The following is a 15255-nucleotide window of genomic DNA, read 5'->3' as shown; positions in this document are numbered from 1 at the left end:
TTCTTAATCAAATGTGGGCTGTATAATATAATCAACAATGAATGTATTTATATGGAACCATGGTCCTTGAATAGTAATGTTTATTCCTCAATCAATTTAATAATTTTATTTGAAACAATGTCTCAAACAATGAACTAATTAAATGAACAGGCTATAAAGTTACATTGCTAATCTTACAGATAGTAAGCGAGAATGCGGTGAGGCAGGTGAAAGAGGAGGCTCGTATCCAGGCGGCGGTGGGGCACCACATCTTCATAGCGGGTGCAGTGTCGCGGTGGCAGACGAAGAAAAGACTGTACATTGGTAAGTTTAAAAAATATATAATAGTGAGTAAACGACGTCAAGCGAGTTTGGACTCATCATGTCATCGCAGGGAACCATTGGATTCAGGCGGAGCAAGATCGTGGCGTGTGGAAGTCCCTAAAAGAGACTTATGTCCAGCAGTACATTTCAAACGTCTTTTTAGGGTTCCGTACCTAAAAAGGAAAAGCGGAACCCTTATAGGATCACTTTGTTGTCTGTCTGTCTGTCTGTCAAGAAACCTACAGGGTACTTCCCGCTGACTTAGAATCATGAAATTTGGCAGGTAGGTAGCTCTTATAGCAGAAATAAGGGGAAAAATCTGAAAACCGTGAATTTAGGGTTACATCACACAAAAAAAATTTGTGGTCATGAACTAATAATTAGTATTTTCAATTTTCGGAGTAACTTCAATAAGTTCAGAGATCAAGTGGGGTATCATATGAAAGGGCTTTACCTGTGCATTCTAAAACAGATTTTATTTTTATTTTTATGCATCAAAGTTTTGAATTATCGTGCAAAATGTTGAAAAAATACGATTGTAGTACGGAAGCCTCCGTGTGCGAGCCTGACTCGCACTTGTCCGGTTTTTGTATGCTATAACTTCTTACATTGTCCCCAAATCCATTTTAGTAGATATACTATTATAGTATGTTGATTTTTATATCTATTTTTTAATATAGTTTAATATTTTACTGTGTCTTGTCCCTCACGTTTGCCGGCACCTGTACCTAAATTGAGATAAAATACTTTGAGTTGTGTTTTTGTTTGGTAGTATCACATAAAACATAGTATAAAATAATTCAGCAGATGGGCAGCACGCCGTACAAGAACACATTTTTGAATTTTTAGGGTTCCGTACCTCAAAAGGAAAAACGGAACCCTTATAGGATCACTTTGTTGTCTGTCTGTCTGTCTGTCTGTCAAGAAACCTACAGGGTACTTCCCGTTGACCTAGAATCATGAAATTTGGCAGGTAGGTAGATCTTATAGCTGACATTTGGGGAAAAATCTGAAAACCGTGAATTTAGGGTTATATCACACAAAAAAAAATTGTGGTCATTTTATTTTATTTTATTTTTATTTATTTTATATCTAATTAGAACGGCAGTGCCACTTACACTAACTAGATGATTAATAATAAATTTAAATACAAATAAAGGTACAAGAAAAAAGACAAAATACAAAACGATAAAAGATCAAAGAATTTTGAATATGTACGCTGAGAACATTGAATGACATATTCATGCAATGCTCTCAGCGTACTTCAGTAACTCCCGAACCAGTATTATAGACCCATCATTAAATGGGTCCCATTGAGCATTATTGTCCAAAAGCGCGTTGAATGATGCTAATGAACGGGGTATAGGTGACATAGATCTAGCAACAGTGCGATGATGTGGGACCACGAACTAATAATTAGTATTTTCAACTTTCGAAGTGAGTGACTATATCAAGTGGGGTATCAAATTAAAGGTCTTAACCTGTGCATTCTAAAACAGATTTTTATTTATTTTTATGCATCATAGTTTTTGAGTTATCGTGCAAAATGTCGAAAAAATACGACTGTAGTACGGAACCCTCATTGCGTTAGCCTGACTCGCACTTGGCTGGTTTTTTCTTTCTTTTCCAAGCATGAGCTCAGTCAATGTAAAATAAATTGTGCATATTTTGCGAAATTTCCATCTATTGTTTTCATTTAGTCTGTGGTCCGAGATAAGAGTCAGCCTACACTGAAGTGACTATCACGGCATCCCCAAGTGTTCCGGTAGCAATAACTAACTGCAGATTGATAAATTGACATGTTGTGTACATAAATATAGGTATTTAGTGTCATGCTCTCAGTTTATATCTCAATCACGCCTTAATACTTACCTAGAAAAACAAACAAGCTTATGTTTATATTTGTTTATACTATTACTACTTACTTTCTTTTGTTTATATTATTGTAATGTACACAAGTTTTCTTGGATTAAAATAATTAGGAATATTTCCCGTCTATCGTCTCAGATACAATATATCTGTACTTGTAACTGATAAAGAGTCTCAAGCGCATCTGCATAGAAACAAAAAATAATTCTTGTTGGCCTACAGGATTTTTTTAGGCAGTCTCAGTATACTGAAATACTTTCCTTCATCATCATCGTCAAACGATAGACGTCCACTATTGATCATACGTCTCTTACAAGGCAAGGCAAGGCAAGGAAAGCCTGAATCGTCGCTTGAATCCAGCGACCCCCTGTGATTCGTTTGATGTTGTCTGTCCACTTGGGGGGACTTTCAACACTGCGCTTTTACCAGAAAGCACAGCGAGGTAGTCATTCTAGCACCTTGGGATCCAAACGTTTATCGGTTTTTTGAACTATGTGCCCTGCTCATTACCACTTCAGCTTCGCAAACCTGAGCTGGCTATATCGGTTACTCTGGTTATCCTACGGATTCCTCATTTCTATTTAATCACGTTAAGAAACTCCAAGCATAGCTCTCTCCATCGCTCACTGAATGACTGAGCTTATGTCATGTCTTCTATTATAGAAAATATAATACATAGAAAATGTCAAATTTCATGTCAAAAGTACGATTTTAGTCCTTATTTTAAAGGTGAACCGTACATTTGACATGACAGTTGATCCATAGAGTTAAAATGGGGCGTGAGAAATAATTTTGAGCGGACTATACTTAGAAAATAGGCACATTTGTACCGACCACTCTCCTAAGTGCCTCCCCTTCAAGCTAATTTAGACTGACGAAGTGCATGGTGCTGGTCTGGCATAACAAGAAGCCACCAAACAAGAAAATAAGACTGAGCTTTCATAATATGGGGCCCATAGCTTGTTACCGACCATGTGTCAGATCCATAATATGTCAACACTGAGAACACGCACCGTTCGAAGACTTTGTTCTTCAAGCATTGAGGAATTTCGGAATACTTCCCTACAGTGTTATAATAGCATAGATGTTGTTTTTAGATTGACCTACATACTAAAGCCACTCGGTTGTTCCCACCGCTTATCTTTGTATTGGCGTTGCCGTTATCTCGCCGGCTAGACGTGTACTCATACCCGAATAACTTAAATATCAGTTATTGAATTACTAGCTGATGCCCGCGACTTCGTCAGCGTGGAATCAGGTTTTTGAAAATCCCGTGGGAACTCTTTGATTTACCGGGATAAAAGTAGCCTATATGTCACTCTCCATGTCTTTATCTATACCCATGAAAAAATCACGTCTATCCGTTGCACCGTTGCGATATGATTGAAGGACAAACCAACAAACCAATAAACCAACAAATAGTCCGTAAAAATGACTACTCACGCGCCATTTTAACTCTATGTGTCAATCATTTGCAGTGTCATGTCAAAAGTACGGTTCACCTTTAAAATAAGGACTAAAACTTTAAAACTTGGCTTTGTATTTTATTCACCCATTCAAGTTTCATAGATATTTAACATTATCTTCTTTTAGTTTCAGAATACATTCCTGGCGGGGAGTTGTTAGCTTTACTAGATAAGTACTCGAAGTTACCAGAGGAGATCGTGAAGATATTTCTAGCGGAGATTGCTATAGCTATAGGTGAGAACAATTGTTAAGATTTTCGAATCGTTGACAGAGAAGAACCTGCATTAAATATATTAACGTTGGAATTTGTTTATTTTCAGATTTCTTGCACAATGCAGGCGTGATATATCGTGATCTCAAACCGGAAAATATTCTCTTGGATTCAGACTATCACATACGACTGGTGGACTTCGGTCTCTCCAAGTGGCTGTCCATAGGATCGCGCACCACCACGATCTGCGGCACGATTAAATACATGGGTGAGTGGAGCTCCCTCGTTCATTCCACCCGACAGGTGTAGGTAGAAGTGTTAAAGATGCGACTAAAAGGGTCACTTTCCATTTCAGTGTGGATGTTGACTCGTTGCGTATCTTAACACGAAATGGCCCGATGCGGGGCTCGCGGCGTTTTCGGTTCCCTCGTAAGTACGTCCGGGCGGCGGTGAGCGCGCGTCGGCGAGTGAGCATGTCGCGGCCCGCGCCAGTGACGCCAGCATGAACGCGCGCAGCATCGACTTCGGCATGAGCATGGAGGGGGAGCAGGTGGGCGAGGTGCTGGCGAGCATCTTCCACACGGTGCTGTTCCACCGCTCCAGCGGCAAGTTCACGTACAACAACGAGGAGAGCTACTCCATCCGCACCGTCAGCTACGTGGACGTGGACTGCGACTTCATCGACTTCACGTACGTGTGCTGCGAGTCGCGCCTGCTGGTGGAGAACGTGGAGCGCGAGATCGCGCGCTTCTCGAGCGGGCTGCGCGGTGCCGCCGGCCGCTCGTCACCGCCGCGCGGCTCCATCAGCCTCGAGTTCTTCCAGAAGCGGCGCGCGCGCTGGCCTTTCCAGCAGGAGTGCGTGCCGTGGGAGGTGTGGACGGTGTGCTGCGAGCTGGTCGGCAGCCGCAACGAGCAGGACAAGCGCAACAAGCACGAGAACCTCATCGAGACGCTGCAGGAGAAGATCGTGTACATCACCGAGACCATCAACCGCCACGAGTACGTGCCCAAGATGCCGAGCCGCTCCGACGCCGACCTCATCTTCGACACGGCCTACCCCGACATCCAGCCCTACCTGTTCAAGATCCACTACAACCTGTCCGACGCGTCGTCCTCCTCCGTCAGCAACACCGTCAAGAAGATACTGAGCGTGTACTCTTCGTGATGTTTGACCACTTTCTGTGCTCTGTAAGGGATGGATTCTACCGTAACGCTGGGCTGCTGGTTCCGAAATGGTGTGATATTCAGAGTGCCCTACGGCTTAGAAGGAGATTCGTAAATTATTATTTTAGTGAGACAGCTTTCCACCCGTAAACCTGAAACGTAAGTTTAAGTGTGTTATGATTATTTTAATTAGAAATTTAATTTATTCGAAAGTGCAATTATGGGGAATGTTGTAAATATTCAAAATTATATTATTATATCGTGTTTTATATTTTTATCTGTAACATAGTTAATGATATTCGCAATGACGCCAATGCAATATTGTACTTATATTATGCACAAAGTGATAAAAAAATAAGTGTTTTAATATTCTTATTTTATGTGAATCTATGTAATTTGTTTCCGTATTTAACATTTCTGTTTTACTAACCACTTTTTACCAGTAATTTAATGTTAATTACATAATATATTTTAGAAGTAAATAATTTAATCGGAGCTCTGGCTCGGAAGGCTGGTTGAAGTGTCCATTCGATTTTATTTAAGGTTTGACAATCGTTTATGTAATCTAAGATTTGTTTCGTAATACCGCATACTGAGTGAAACTTTAATATTGCACTATGAATTAAGTTTAGAGTTAATAAATAAAACTTAAGAATAATGATAGTACGACGTAGTATTACAACTCACGTACATTTGGACGGGTACGCATCGTAACGCATTTCCAAGCAATATAAGAGCTAAAACATACCACATGCTGCGTTTTTTAAAATTCTGATACAAGTTAGCCTTTGACTTGATCTCACCTGATGGTAAGTGATGATGCAGTCTAAGATGAAAGCGGACTAACTTGGAAGAGGTATGGCAGTTTCATTTAACCCATACTTCTGATCGGTTGCCACACGGTTTATTGTGTCGGTGTCGTCCTAAAACTTTGCCGCATATTCATACAGTTACGACATGGAGCCGCTGCATGCAGGCGGCGCAAATCTGCGGCATGTGGAAGTCCTTACAAGAGACCTTTGTCCTGCTGTGGACGTCTATCGGTTTACAACGACGACGACAACAGTTTATTTGAAACTAGGTGATGCCCGCGACTTACTGCGAGGATTTAGGTTTTTAAAAATCCCATAGGAACTTTGATTTTCCGGGATAAAATGCCTACGTCCTTCGCCGGGATGCAAGCCATCTCTGTACCTATTTTTTTTCCGTTAAAATCGGTCAAACGGACGGGCCGTGAAAAGATAGCAGACACTGACAGACAGACGAACAGACAGACAAACAAACAGACAGATACACTTTTTATATTATTGGTTTGGAAGTATGGATGTACCAGACGTTTCGTGTTGACCCATCTTAATTTGCGCTGAATTCTGAATAGAAGAAGGATCAGTAGGATCAGTTACAGCCTAACTAATAAACGTTGTGTCGTGATCAGTTAGTTACACACCGATTTCTCTCTTTCTTTCATTAGTAACAATTCGTAAGAATAAGACAAAACATTGTGTAAGTATACAATCGTTATACAACTTTTATTGGTTAGTGGGTTGCTGTTTATCTTTGCTGCAGTTATAAAAATGGACTATTTTGCGACAGGTAAAAATAACTGTGATTTTTTTCTTCTATTCCGTGCATAGTGTACCGTACGTGGCAGAAAATAATGTACATCGACCTTTAGACCTTTCGGTCTCAACGACAGAGAAAACGCTCTACAAAACCGCTATCTCTTTCTAAAGGTCGATGTGCATTATTTCCTGCCGCGTACTGTAATTTAAGTCAATAATGGGGCTGATTCTGTTGTACACAATATCTAAACTAAACTAAATTAACAGGTCTAAATCAAGTGCTATCCTTTTCCGCACGCAACATTATGACAGGGATAGCAATAGATTTAGACGTCATTTTAGTTTAGAGATATTGTACAAGAGATTCGGCCCCACTGTACAATAATTTTAAGAACATGTCTTGTCACTTATTAAAATTTCGACACGTAGTTTTTTTTTTGTGTTAAACGTGTTACAGTGACAATACGTTTATTGTTATTAGTTATTACAAATAATAATTTTTATTGATTATAATGAACTAATTTAGAGCCACTTTTCAATCGCTAGATAAACTTATTGCGAAGTTTATTCCCTCGGCTAAGGATTATTTGGCAATTGAAAAATTGACTTTTAGAAATGTATGAACATCGATAAATAAATGTAATATTTTTCAATCGACTAAATAAGCGTGATATAAAATATGTAATATGGTACATAATTATAGTCTTTTGACTATTTTGGGTTTTATATACCTAATTATGGAAAAAAAATCGCTTTGTGATATTGCATACAAACATGAAAATTGATTGTTTTAAAGATATGTGGTATTTAAACATTATTTTAGGATTTTAACTTATATGACGGATGCAATTGGTATAAAACAATTACAATATGTTTGTATATACTTAGATGTACAGTAGTGGTAATTAATTAATTAATGTAAATTTTCTCATTTCATATTTTACTGAACTTTTAACATTGAGAGCTTTATCGACTAATAATACTAGTGTAACGTGCTATGTTTCTACAGTGCTCAAGCAACTGTAATATTTAGTAAGTACTGTATCAAATATATTTAATATATTATGTATGTTGCTTGAGTATTCTAGGAATCTTTAATGTTGACCCGTATAAATCTCTTTCGTAATATGTCTATGTTTAAAAATCTTTTTAACCAACTTCCAAAAAGATGGTTCTCAATTCGGCCCGTTTTTTTAAATGTATGTAGGTACACCGATTTTTTTCAAGGTTTCTGGACCGATTTGCAATTTTATTTTAAAGTTTATATAAACGACAAATTGGAGTTAGAGTTTAGTGTATTTCTAAAGCTGTGTCCACACCAACGAAAATTTGCGATTTTCGTCGTTGACGAAAATTATTGCGACGAAGTGCAATCGTTATTCAATAGCGTTTGCATAATATGATAAATGTATATAACCACTACAATATGGGCACTGGCGAATAAACAATCAATTTTATTTATAACGGAATACTAAGGAATACGTCCTGCATTACAAAAAAGAAATTGAAGTGGAAAAAAACACCTAATGTAAGTTTCTTTTTATATATATTTTATGTTGCTCATGAATTTCTATAGCATATTCCGAAAGAGAATCTAAGAACGTTTCTACCTTAAATGAATTGTTTGATGTTCTTAAAACATTAAATGGTTTTCATTACGTACGTTACGTAGTACGTAGCGTAGTGTTTAGCGATTTATATTTATTAGTTTTTTTTCTTGAAATAAATGAGCCATAGACCGAAAAATATTTTCACTGTTCGAATTTTTTTCTTATATAAATCTAATGAATACAATATATAATATGAAATATTATTTAAATAAGAAAACTACCTATACATCAAAATAGCTTTTTAGTACAAACACTTTAATATATGAATTTGGACCTGAATACCCATGAAGAAGTTTTTAATATTTTCCTTAGCTGTGTCCACACCTTCAAAATTGTATTTGGTGTTAAACACTGGTGTAGTTGTTTTGTCGAAATTTCGACACGTTCAAAACACGATACAATTTTTAATAGGTATTGACGCGGCTTTAGAATTATTTAACCTTTAATGGACATGCTCACTATGTAAAGTATAAGCATATATATTTTGATTAAGTTAATTTAGTTGTTATAGTGATTGCAAAACAAGTCCAATCTGAAAACAGATCTCAGCGGGGATTGTTCTTGGCTGTACTTACACAGACCGCCATGTTGCAACTTCAGATTGGACTACTTGTTTTGCGATCACTGTAACTGCTGTTAGTAAATGTATATATGTATTATAAGTAACTAATGCCAAGTTTCTAGATGGTCTTTAGCCATAATGATATGATAATAATTCTGCCTAAATATAGTTAAGAACGTAGAAATCTGATTGATAGATTTGGAACCTGGAAATCAGAATGATAGATTATACACAATGTTTTAAACGAGATTGTCATTGTTTTAAACAGATATTCAACAGTTTTAAACATGTTTTAAATTAAAAAATATTTTTTTTTAACCTTAAATTAAAAACATTCTAGTAGGTACTTACTGTTTTCAATAAAAATGTTTTTTCTAACCCTGGTTTTAAGACATAAATAAGTAGATAAAATGTATGTGATGACAGTGTTTTGCAAATATGTATTTATTTATTATATTTCTTACTGTGTGAGCTGTCTATTCCTTTAATTTAGTCTCGGACGGAGCATTGAGTCCGTCCATCGAACTTCTAATTATTTACTTTCCTACCTCATAATGTGACTGTAGCTTTAGCGTGTTTGCATCTCAAATGATATAGACTAAGAGACAGTGTGGATTTTTTTCCTATAAATAAATACATGAAAATAATAATTAAGTTGAGTTGTATTATCTAGGATCCATTCAGATGGACCGACGCGCAGAGAGCAGAGCTTTTGTTTGTATTTTAAAATGAATTCTAGGACATTGAAATAAGGTTTACCAACATAATATTTTCTTTATTGATAAGAGGAAGCTCGAGCATCCTCTTGACTTTATAAAAAGTAGCCTATATCACTCTCCAGGTCTTTAACTATATCTAAAATCAGGTCGATCCGTTACTTCGTTGCAGCGTGATTGAAGGACAAACCAACAAAAACACTTTCTCATTTATAATAATACTTTACTAGCAGTTGCCCGCGACTTCGTCTGCGTAAAATTTCTGGTCTGGGTGCCGTGGAACCCCTAACTCAGTGATATACACTAAATGTTAGCCATCAAGCTCGTTAAACATTGGTTGGTAACATATTGCTGCTTCACTGAATGATAATAAAATATTTTTATGCAGAAAAACTGCAATGGATTAAAAACAAATGTCAAATGAGCTCGGTGACTATCATTCAGTGCTAATCACTGGGTTAGCGAATCATCGCCGCGCTGCGCGCTGGTCGAAACTGGATCGCGACGACTAATCTTGCCATATATTGGACCTTTTTTACGTCCGTTCATTGTTTGTACCCATGTTTCATATCAGAGAGTACCTTGTAATGAAATTAGTTTTAAATTCTTCTCATTCGGTGTATGAATCTGGTGATAAGACAATATATTATATTACAAGATGATGCCCGCGACTTCGTCTGCGTGGATTTAGGTTTTCAAAAATCCCGTGGGAACTCTTTGATTTTCCGGGATAAAAAGTCTATGCCCTTCCCCGGGATGCAAGCTATATCTGCACCAAATTTCGTCAAAATCGGTTGAACGGATGGGCCGTGAAAGGCTAGCAGACAGACAGACATACAGACACACTTTCGCATTTATAATATTAGTATGGATTACTAAATGATACCCCGCGTCTTCGTCCGCGTGGATTTTTTAGGTTTTAAAAATCCCGGCGGAAAAAATTCGGGATGAAAAGAGTAGCCTTTGTCACTTCAGTTCTTTAACTATATCCATGCAAAAATCACATAATTCCCGCGTTGCCCCGTTTGGACGTGATTGAAGGACAAACAAACACTTTCGCATTTAAAATATGGGTGGTGATATTTTTAATATCTTGGATGTGTGCCTGTTGTATTAGAGTTATGTCGGGCACTTAAATTTATTATTACTGCACTAGCTAAGTATGGCCTTATTTGATGGTGAAGATGACTTTGTGTTAACGTGAATGGCTGTTACATATTAGAGTGTATGAGAAAAAGTATATGTTGTGATTTATCAGTTCAAAGTAAGCGGAAATCGTAGTCTTGTGATAATGTATAAAAATGTGAATAAATGATGAAGTATTAATATTTTCTTTTTATTTATTTATAAAAGACACTGATTATGAAAACTTCAAATCTAAAACATTAAGAGAACTGATACGGTCTTGGAATGTAGTAATAAAATGAAGTGAAATTTTGTATAGTGGTAGTTTATGGGGCTAGAATTTATTATTAAAGAGAATAATTTAAACAAAATCATCATGATTTTTATTTATTTTTAACATGAACGTCACGCTGTACGGAATGTAAATACGTCACAATCCGTAAACGACAATTTTTTTCAATTTTTTAACATTAAAATAATTTCTGCGGGAACATATTTTTCATGTTAAAAAATTGAAAAATATATGTCGTTAACGCCATGTGACGTCATTAATCGCTTTCCGTACAGCGTGACGTTAACAATTATTTTAAAAATGAATAAAAATCATGATTTTTTTAAATTATTCTTGTATTCTAGTCCCATAAACTACCGCTATACAAAAAATCACGTATTTTTTTTATTACTACAGTCCAAGACCCTATTATACACGTCAGTAACTCTCCAGTAAGACGAATTCTACTTTCTATGCATTATACCTAGGTACCAATCCAAAAATCATATAATAAAATACCGTACTCTAATATAATTTAACTTATTATTCAATAAAATTATATTGAATTTATTATTCAATTTCAATTCAAATTAAAAAAATATCTTGATGTTTAATTAAATTAAACGGCACAATTAAAATTACACCAAAAATAATTTAATGATACCGGTTATCAGAAGAACTGTAAGAAACTTAATGTATTGTTCAAAACGATTATAAAAGTGACCCAAGAAGACTTCGTGTGCTACACTGCATTCAGATTCCTTCAATCAAAGTAAATATAATGTTAATATAATTATTATTTTAGTTGATTTAGACTTATTAGTGTGAATGGGGGAATGGACGTTGCGTTGAGCACAAGAAGTGTGAAAGGGGAGCTGTATTTGTGACTAACTTGTAGATTGAGGCTTCAAGTAAAATTTAATTCAAGTCAAAAATATTTTAAATTCAATTCAATATTTTCTTAAAAAACTAATTGCTTTCTATTTTAATTCAATATTTTTTTGGAAACGGAAAATATCTCGGTCACTTTACTGTCAATTCAATTCAAGTCAAAAATATTTTAAATTCAATTCAATATTTTCTTGAAAAACTAATTGCTTTCCATTTCGATTCAATATTTTTTGAGAAACGGGAAATAAGTACCTCGGTTGCTTTACTACCAAATATTCTTTTTGTGAATTTGTCCGCTGTATTGTTAATGAATGTTTACCTAATATACACAAATTAAGCGTCCACTAAAGGATGTCAGTTAAAAGCAGTTGAAGAAATAGAAATAGAAATATTTTTTATTCAACTAAACTTTTTATAAGTTGGCAGGTAATCGCCAAATTGGATCGGAATTCAGAACCAGCATTAAACTCGGTGGTTGCTCTTTTCAAAGATTCGATTTACAATAATATCATGTCTGAGGGAAGAAGGGATGTATCTGTGGGATTGTCTGTAAGGCAGTAGGATATTATGTATGATAAAAATAAAATATAGTATTTCTTATTCTGTATATTCTTGTCACCAGCTCCCGAGGTAGTGCAGCGGGAGCCCTATGGTCACGCTGTAGATTGGTGGTCGCTCGGAGTCCTCGCCTGCCGGATGCTTACCGGGGAGGTAAGTTGCTTTTTTAATTTGATGATAACTTGACAGTGGTCTCACCAGCATAAAAACTTCCAATCCTGCACCCGCCTTAGACTGCATCATCACTTACGACCGCGGGGTGATTCACTAACTCAGTGTTCAACACTGAATGATAGCCACCGCGCTCATTTGACATTAGTTAGTTCTACATTGCTGCTTCACTGAGTGATATACAAAACCTCGTAGAGAAGCTTCGATGGATTAAAAATTAATGTCAGATGAGCTCGGTGGCTATCATTCAGTGTTGAACACTGAGTTATTGAATCATCCCGCTGGTCGTAATTGATGATGCAGTCTAAGCCGAATGTGGATTGGACTAGGTATGGCAATTTTTATTAAACTTGTACTCCATGCATACATACTCCTTGGTTTGTACGCGGCTTCGTACCAGAACAGTAAATCGGTTGACAGCACGGCTAGGGTGGTCTCTCGTCAAACCCGATCAGAGATAATAATTAAAAAATATATAAATTCCCAAAATACCCCTGCCGGGAATCGAACCTAGGACTTCGCATCGATAATCTATAGCGCTCACCACTGTGTCCGGGGGTGTATCAGTACCCTTATTATAAATGCGAAAGTGTGTTTGTTTGTTGGTTTGTTGGTTTATTGGTTTGTTGGTTTGTTGGTTTGTCCTTCAGTCACGTCGCAACGGTGCAACGGATTGATGTGATTTTTTGCATGGGTATAGATAAAGACCTGCAGAGTGACATAGGCTACTTTTTATCCCGGAAAATAAAAGAATTCCTACGGGATTTTTAAAAAACCTAATTCCAGGCGTACGAAGTCGCGGGCATCAGCTAGTGAATTTATAGTTTAAAGACAAATCTAGCGGAAAATAGCAAGGTGTATTCCGCTCACGTAATTTTTCTTTGCCACTTTGTCCGCGCATTGATGGCGCTCTCCTTACATTTCTTTAGACACGTTTGAACGAAAGGCCCTTCTTACATTACGATACTTACAGACGACTAGTGTCCTACTAGTCCTACGCGAGTCTCGAAGATGAGTCACTGAGGAGTATCTTATACACATTTGTATGGTGATTCGCACACTTCGCTACCGGTATCCTACGCGTCTGCTACTAGTCTCGCGATACCCACCTTGTCGTCGCCCGCGCGTCGCGTCTCCTACGAATATCGGCAAAATGGCGGCGGATCAGCAGTTTGACATTAAAGTTCAAGAAGATACGTACGAAACTCGAGTAGCGAACATGTATTCTACTGGCATGCGACTGCGATATCGTCTCTTGCGAGTATTGCAATGTATGAAGAGCCAAACGCTCGCGATTTTCCTTTAGACTTGTCCATAACATTATGTGACGCTAGCAACCGCCCCGCCAATTGTTCGCTATGCTATGCTTTGCTATGCGAACTTGGAACCAATATGTACATTTGTTACTGTTTGACACTGTACATTTGTTAGCATCACCGTTTGCGGCTATCCGCTGAACCGGTGAACTGGACTTGATGAAACCTAGTCTAGGGAAGGCCTTTGCGTCCCACGTTGGGCTAAATTTCCCGCACTTTTTTGCTTAAAATAATATTTGCCGATCATTGGAGCATGACAAATTTAAATTGTATCGGCCATTTCAAAAACCAAATAAGTCACACAATTAGTTCAATTCAATTCCCAATTATTGGCTTTTAGGTGTGCCAGCTGGGCACAGTGTTTCGCCAGTGTCACGTTTATGGAGAAGGCACGAAGGAGATTGTTCGGTGAGAGCTGTTGTACAGTTCACACAATTAGAATGTCTCAGAAATCAATAAAAAAACTGTGTCGTTTACATGTAAACGAATTTTGATAGAAGTTTTTGGGCTGAAACTTTAAAAGCTGAAACTTTCGTAAAAAGTATTTCGATTGAAATATCGAATAATCTTTACAATATTTAAATAATATCTAATAGTAAAAAAAGCCTGAAAAACTGTTCTTGACTTATGTTGTTTTAGCAAGAAACCAGGTTAAATGGTATACAATTTGACCTTGACTTAGGTATGTGGTTGTGGTTATAGGTAGGGTTTTAGAAATGACCAATTCAATTATATTAAAGTCTTATCCTCTTACGACCAAAATTAATCCATATCCATACTTCCATACTAATATTATAAATGCGAAAGTGTGCCTGTCTGTCTGCTAGCTTTTTACGGACCAACAGTTTAAACGATTTGAATTTGAACTTGACTTACGTGGTTTTAGAAATGACCGATTTAATTATATTAAAGTCTGATCCTCTTACGACCAAAATTAATCCATATCCATACTTCCATACTAATATTATAAATGCGAAAGTGTGTCTGTCTGTCTGCTAGCTTTTTACGGCCCAACAGTTTAAACGATTTGAATTTGAACTTGACTTACGTGGTTTTAGAAATGACCGATTTAATTATATTAAAGTCTGATCCTCTTACGACCAAAATTAATCCATATCCATACTTCCATACTAATATTATAAATGCGAAAGTGTGTCTGTCTGTCTGCTAGCTTTTTACGGCCCAACAGTTTAACCGATTTTGATGTTTGGTACAGAAGTAGCTTACATCCCGGGGAAGGACATAGGCTACTTTTTATCCCGGAAAATTAAAGAGTTCCCACGGGATTTTTAAAAAACCTAAATCCACGCGGATGAAGTCGCGGGCATCATCTAGTAATAAATAATTGTTTGTGAAAAATTGATCTTTTTAACAAATAACAAAGACACATTTTAGAAAATCTTGTCGACAGATTGCAGATAGATTATTATTGATTTCGGCCGTTGATGATCTTATTAGT

The 15255-nt window shown here is 36.8% G+C and overlaps 1 protein-coding gene across 2 annotated transcripts in view; it reads left to right on the top strand.

The window, feature by feature from the left end:
* The window catches only part of LOC117989014 (serine/threonine-protein kinase S6KL-like), a 76940-nt gene that overhangs the window by 2931 nt on the left and 58754 nt on the right, over positions 1-15255 (top strand). The window contains exons 4-7 of one of the 2 annotated variants that reach the window (XM_034976317.2): positions 180-303; positions 3766-3873; positions 3960-4118; positions 12374-12462. In XM_034976317.2, coding sequence (XP_034832208.1) covers positions 180-303; positions 3766-3873; positions 3960-4118; positions 12374-12462 — 480 coding nt within the window. Of the gene's footprint in view, positions 1-179; positions 304-3765; positions 3874-3959; positions 4123-4318; positions 10793-12373; positions 12463-15255 lie in introns of those variants that run through there. The other variant, XM_069503226.1, reaches the window with a different exon arrangement.

The sequence above is a fragment of the Maniola hyperantus genome, chromosome 15 (assembly GCF_902806685.2).
Source record: "Maniola hyperantus chromosome 15, iAphHyp1.2, whole genome shotgun sequence".
Classification (NCBI taxonomy): Eukaryota; Metazoa; Arthropoda; class Insecta; order Lepidoptera; family Nymphalidae; genus Maniola; species Maniola hyperantus.
The sequence above is the reverse complement of the archived record's forward strand: the minus strand, read 5'-3'. Positions and strand labels throughout refer to the sequence as shown.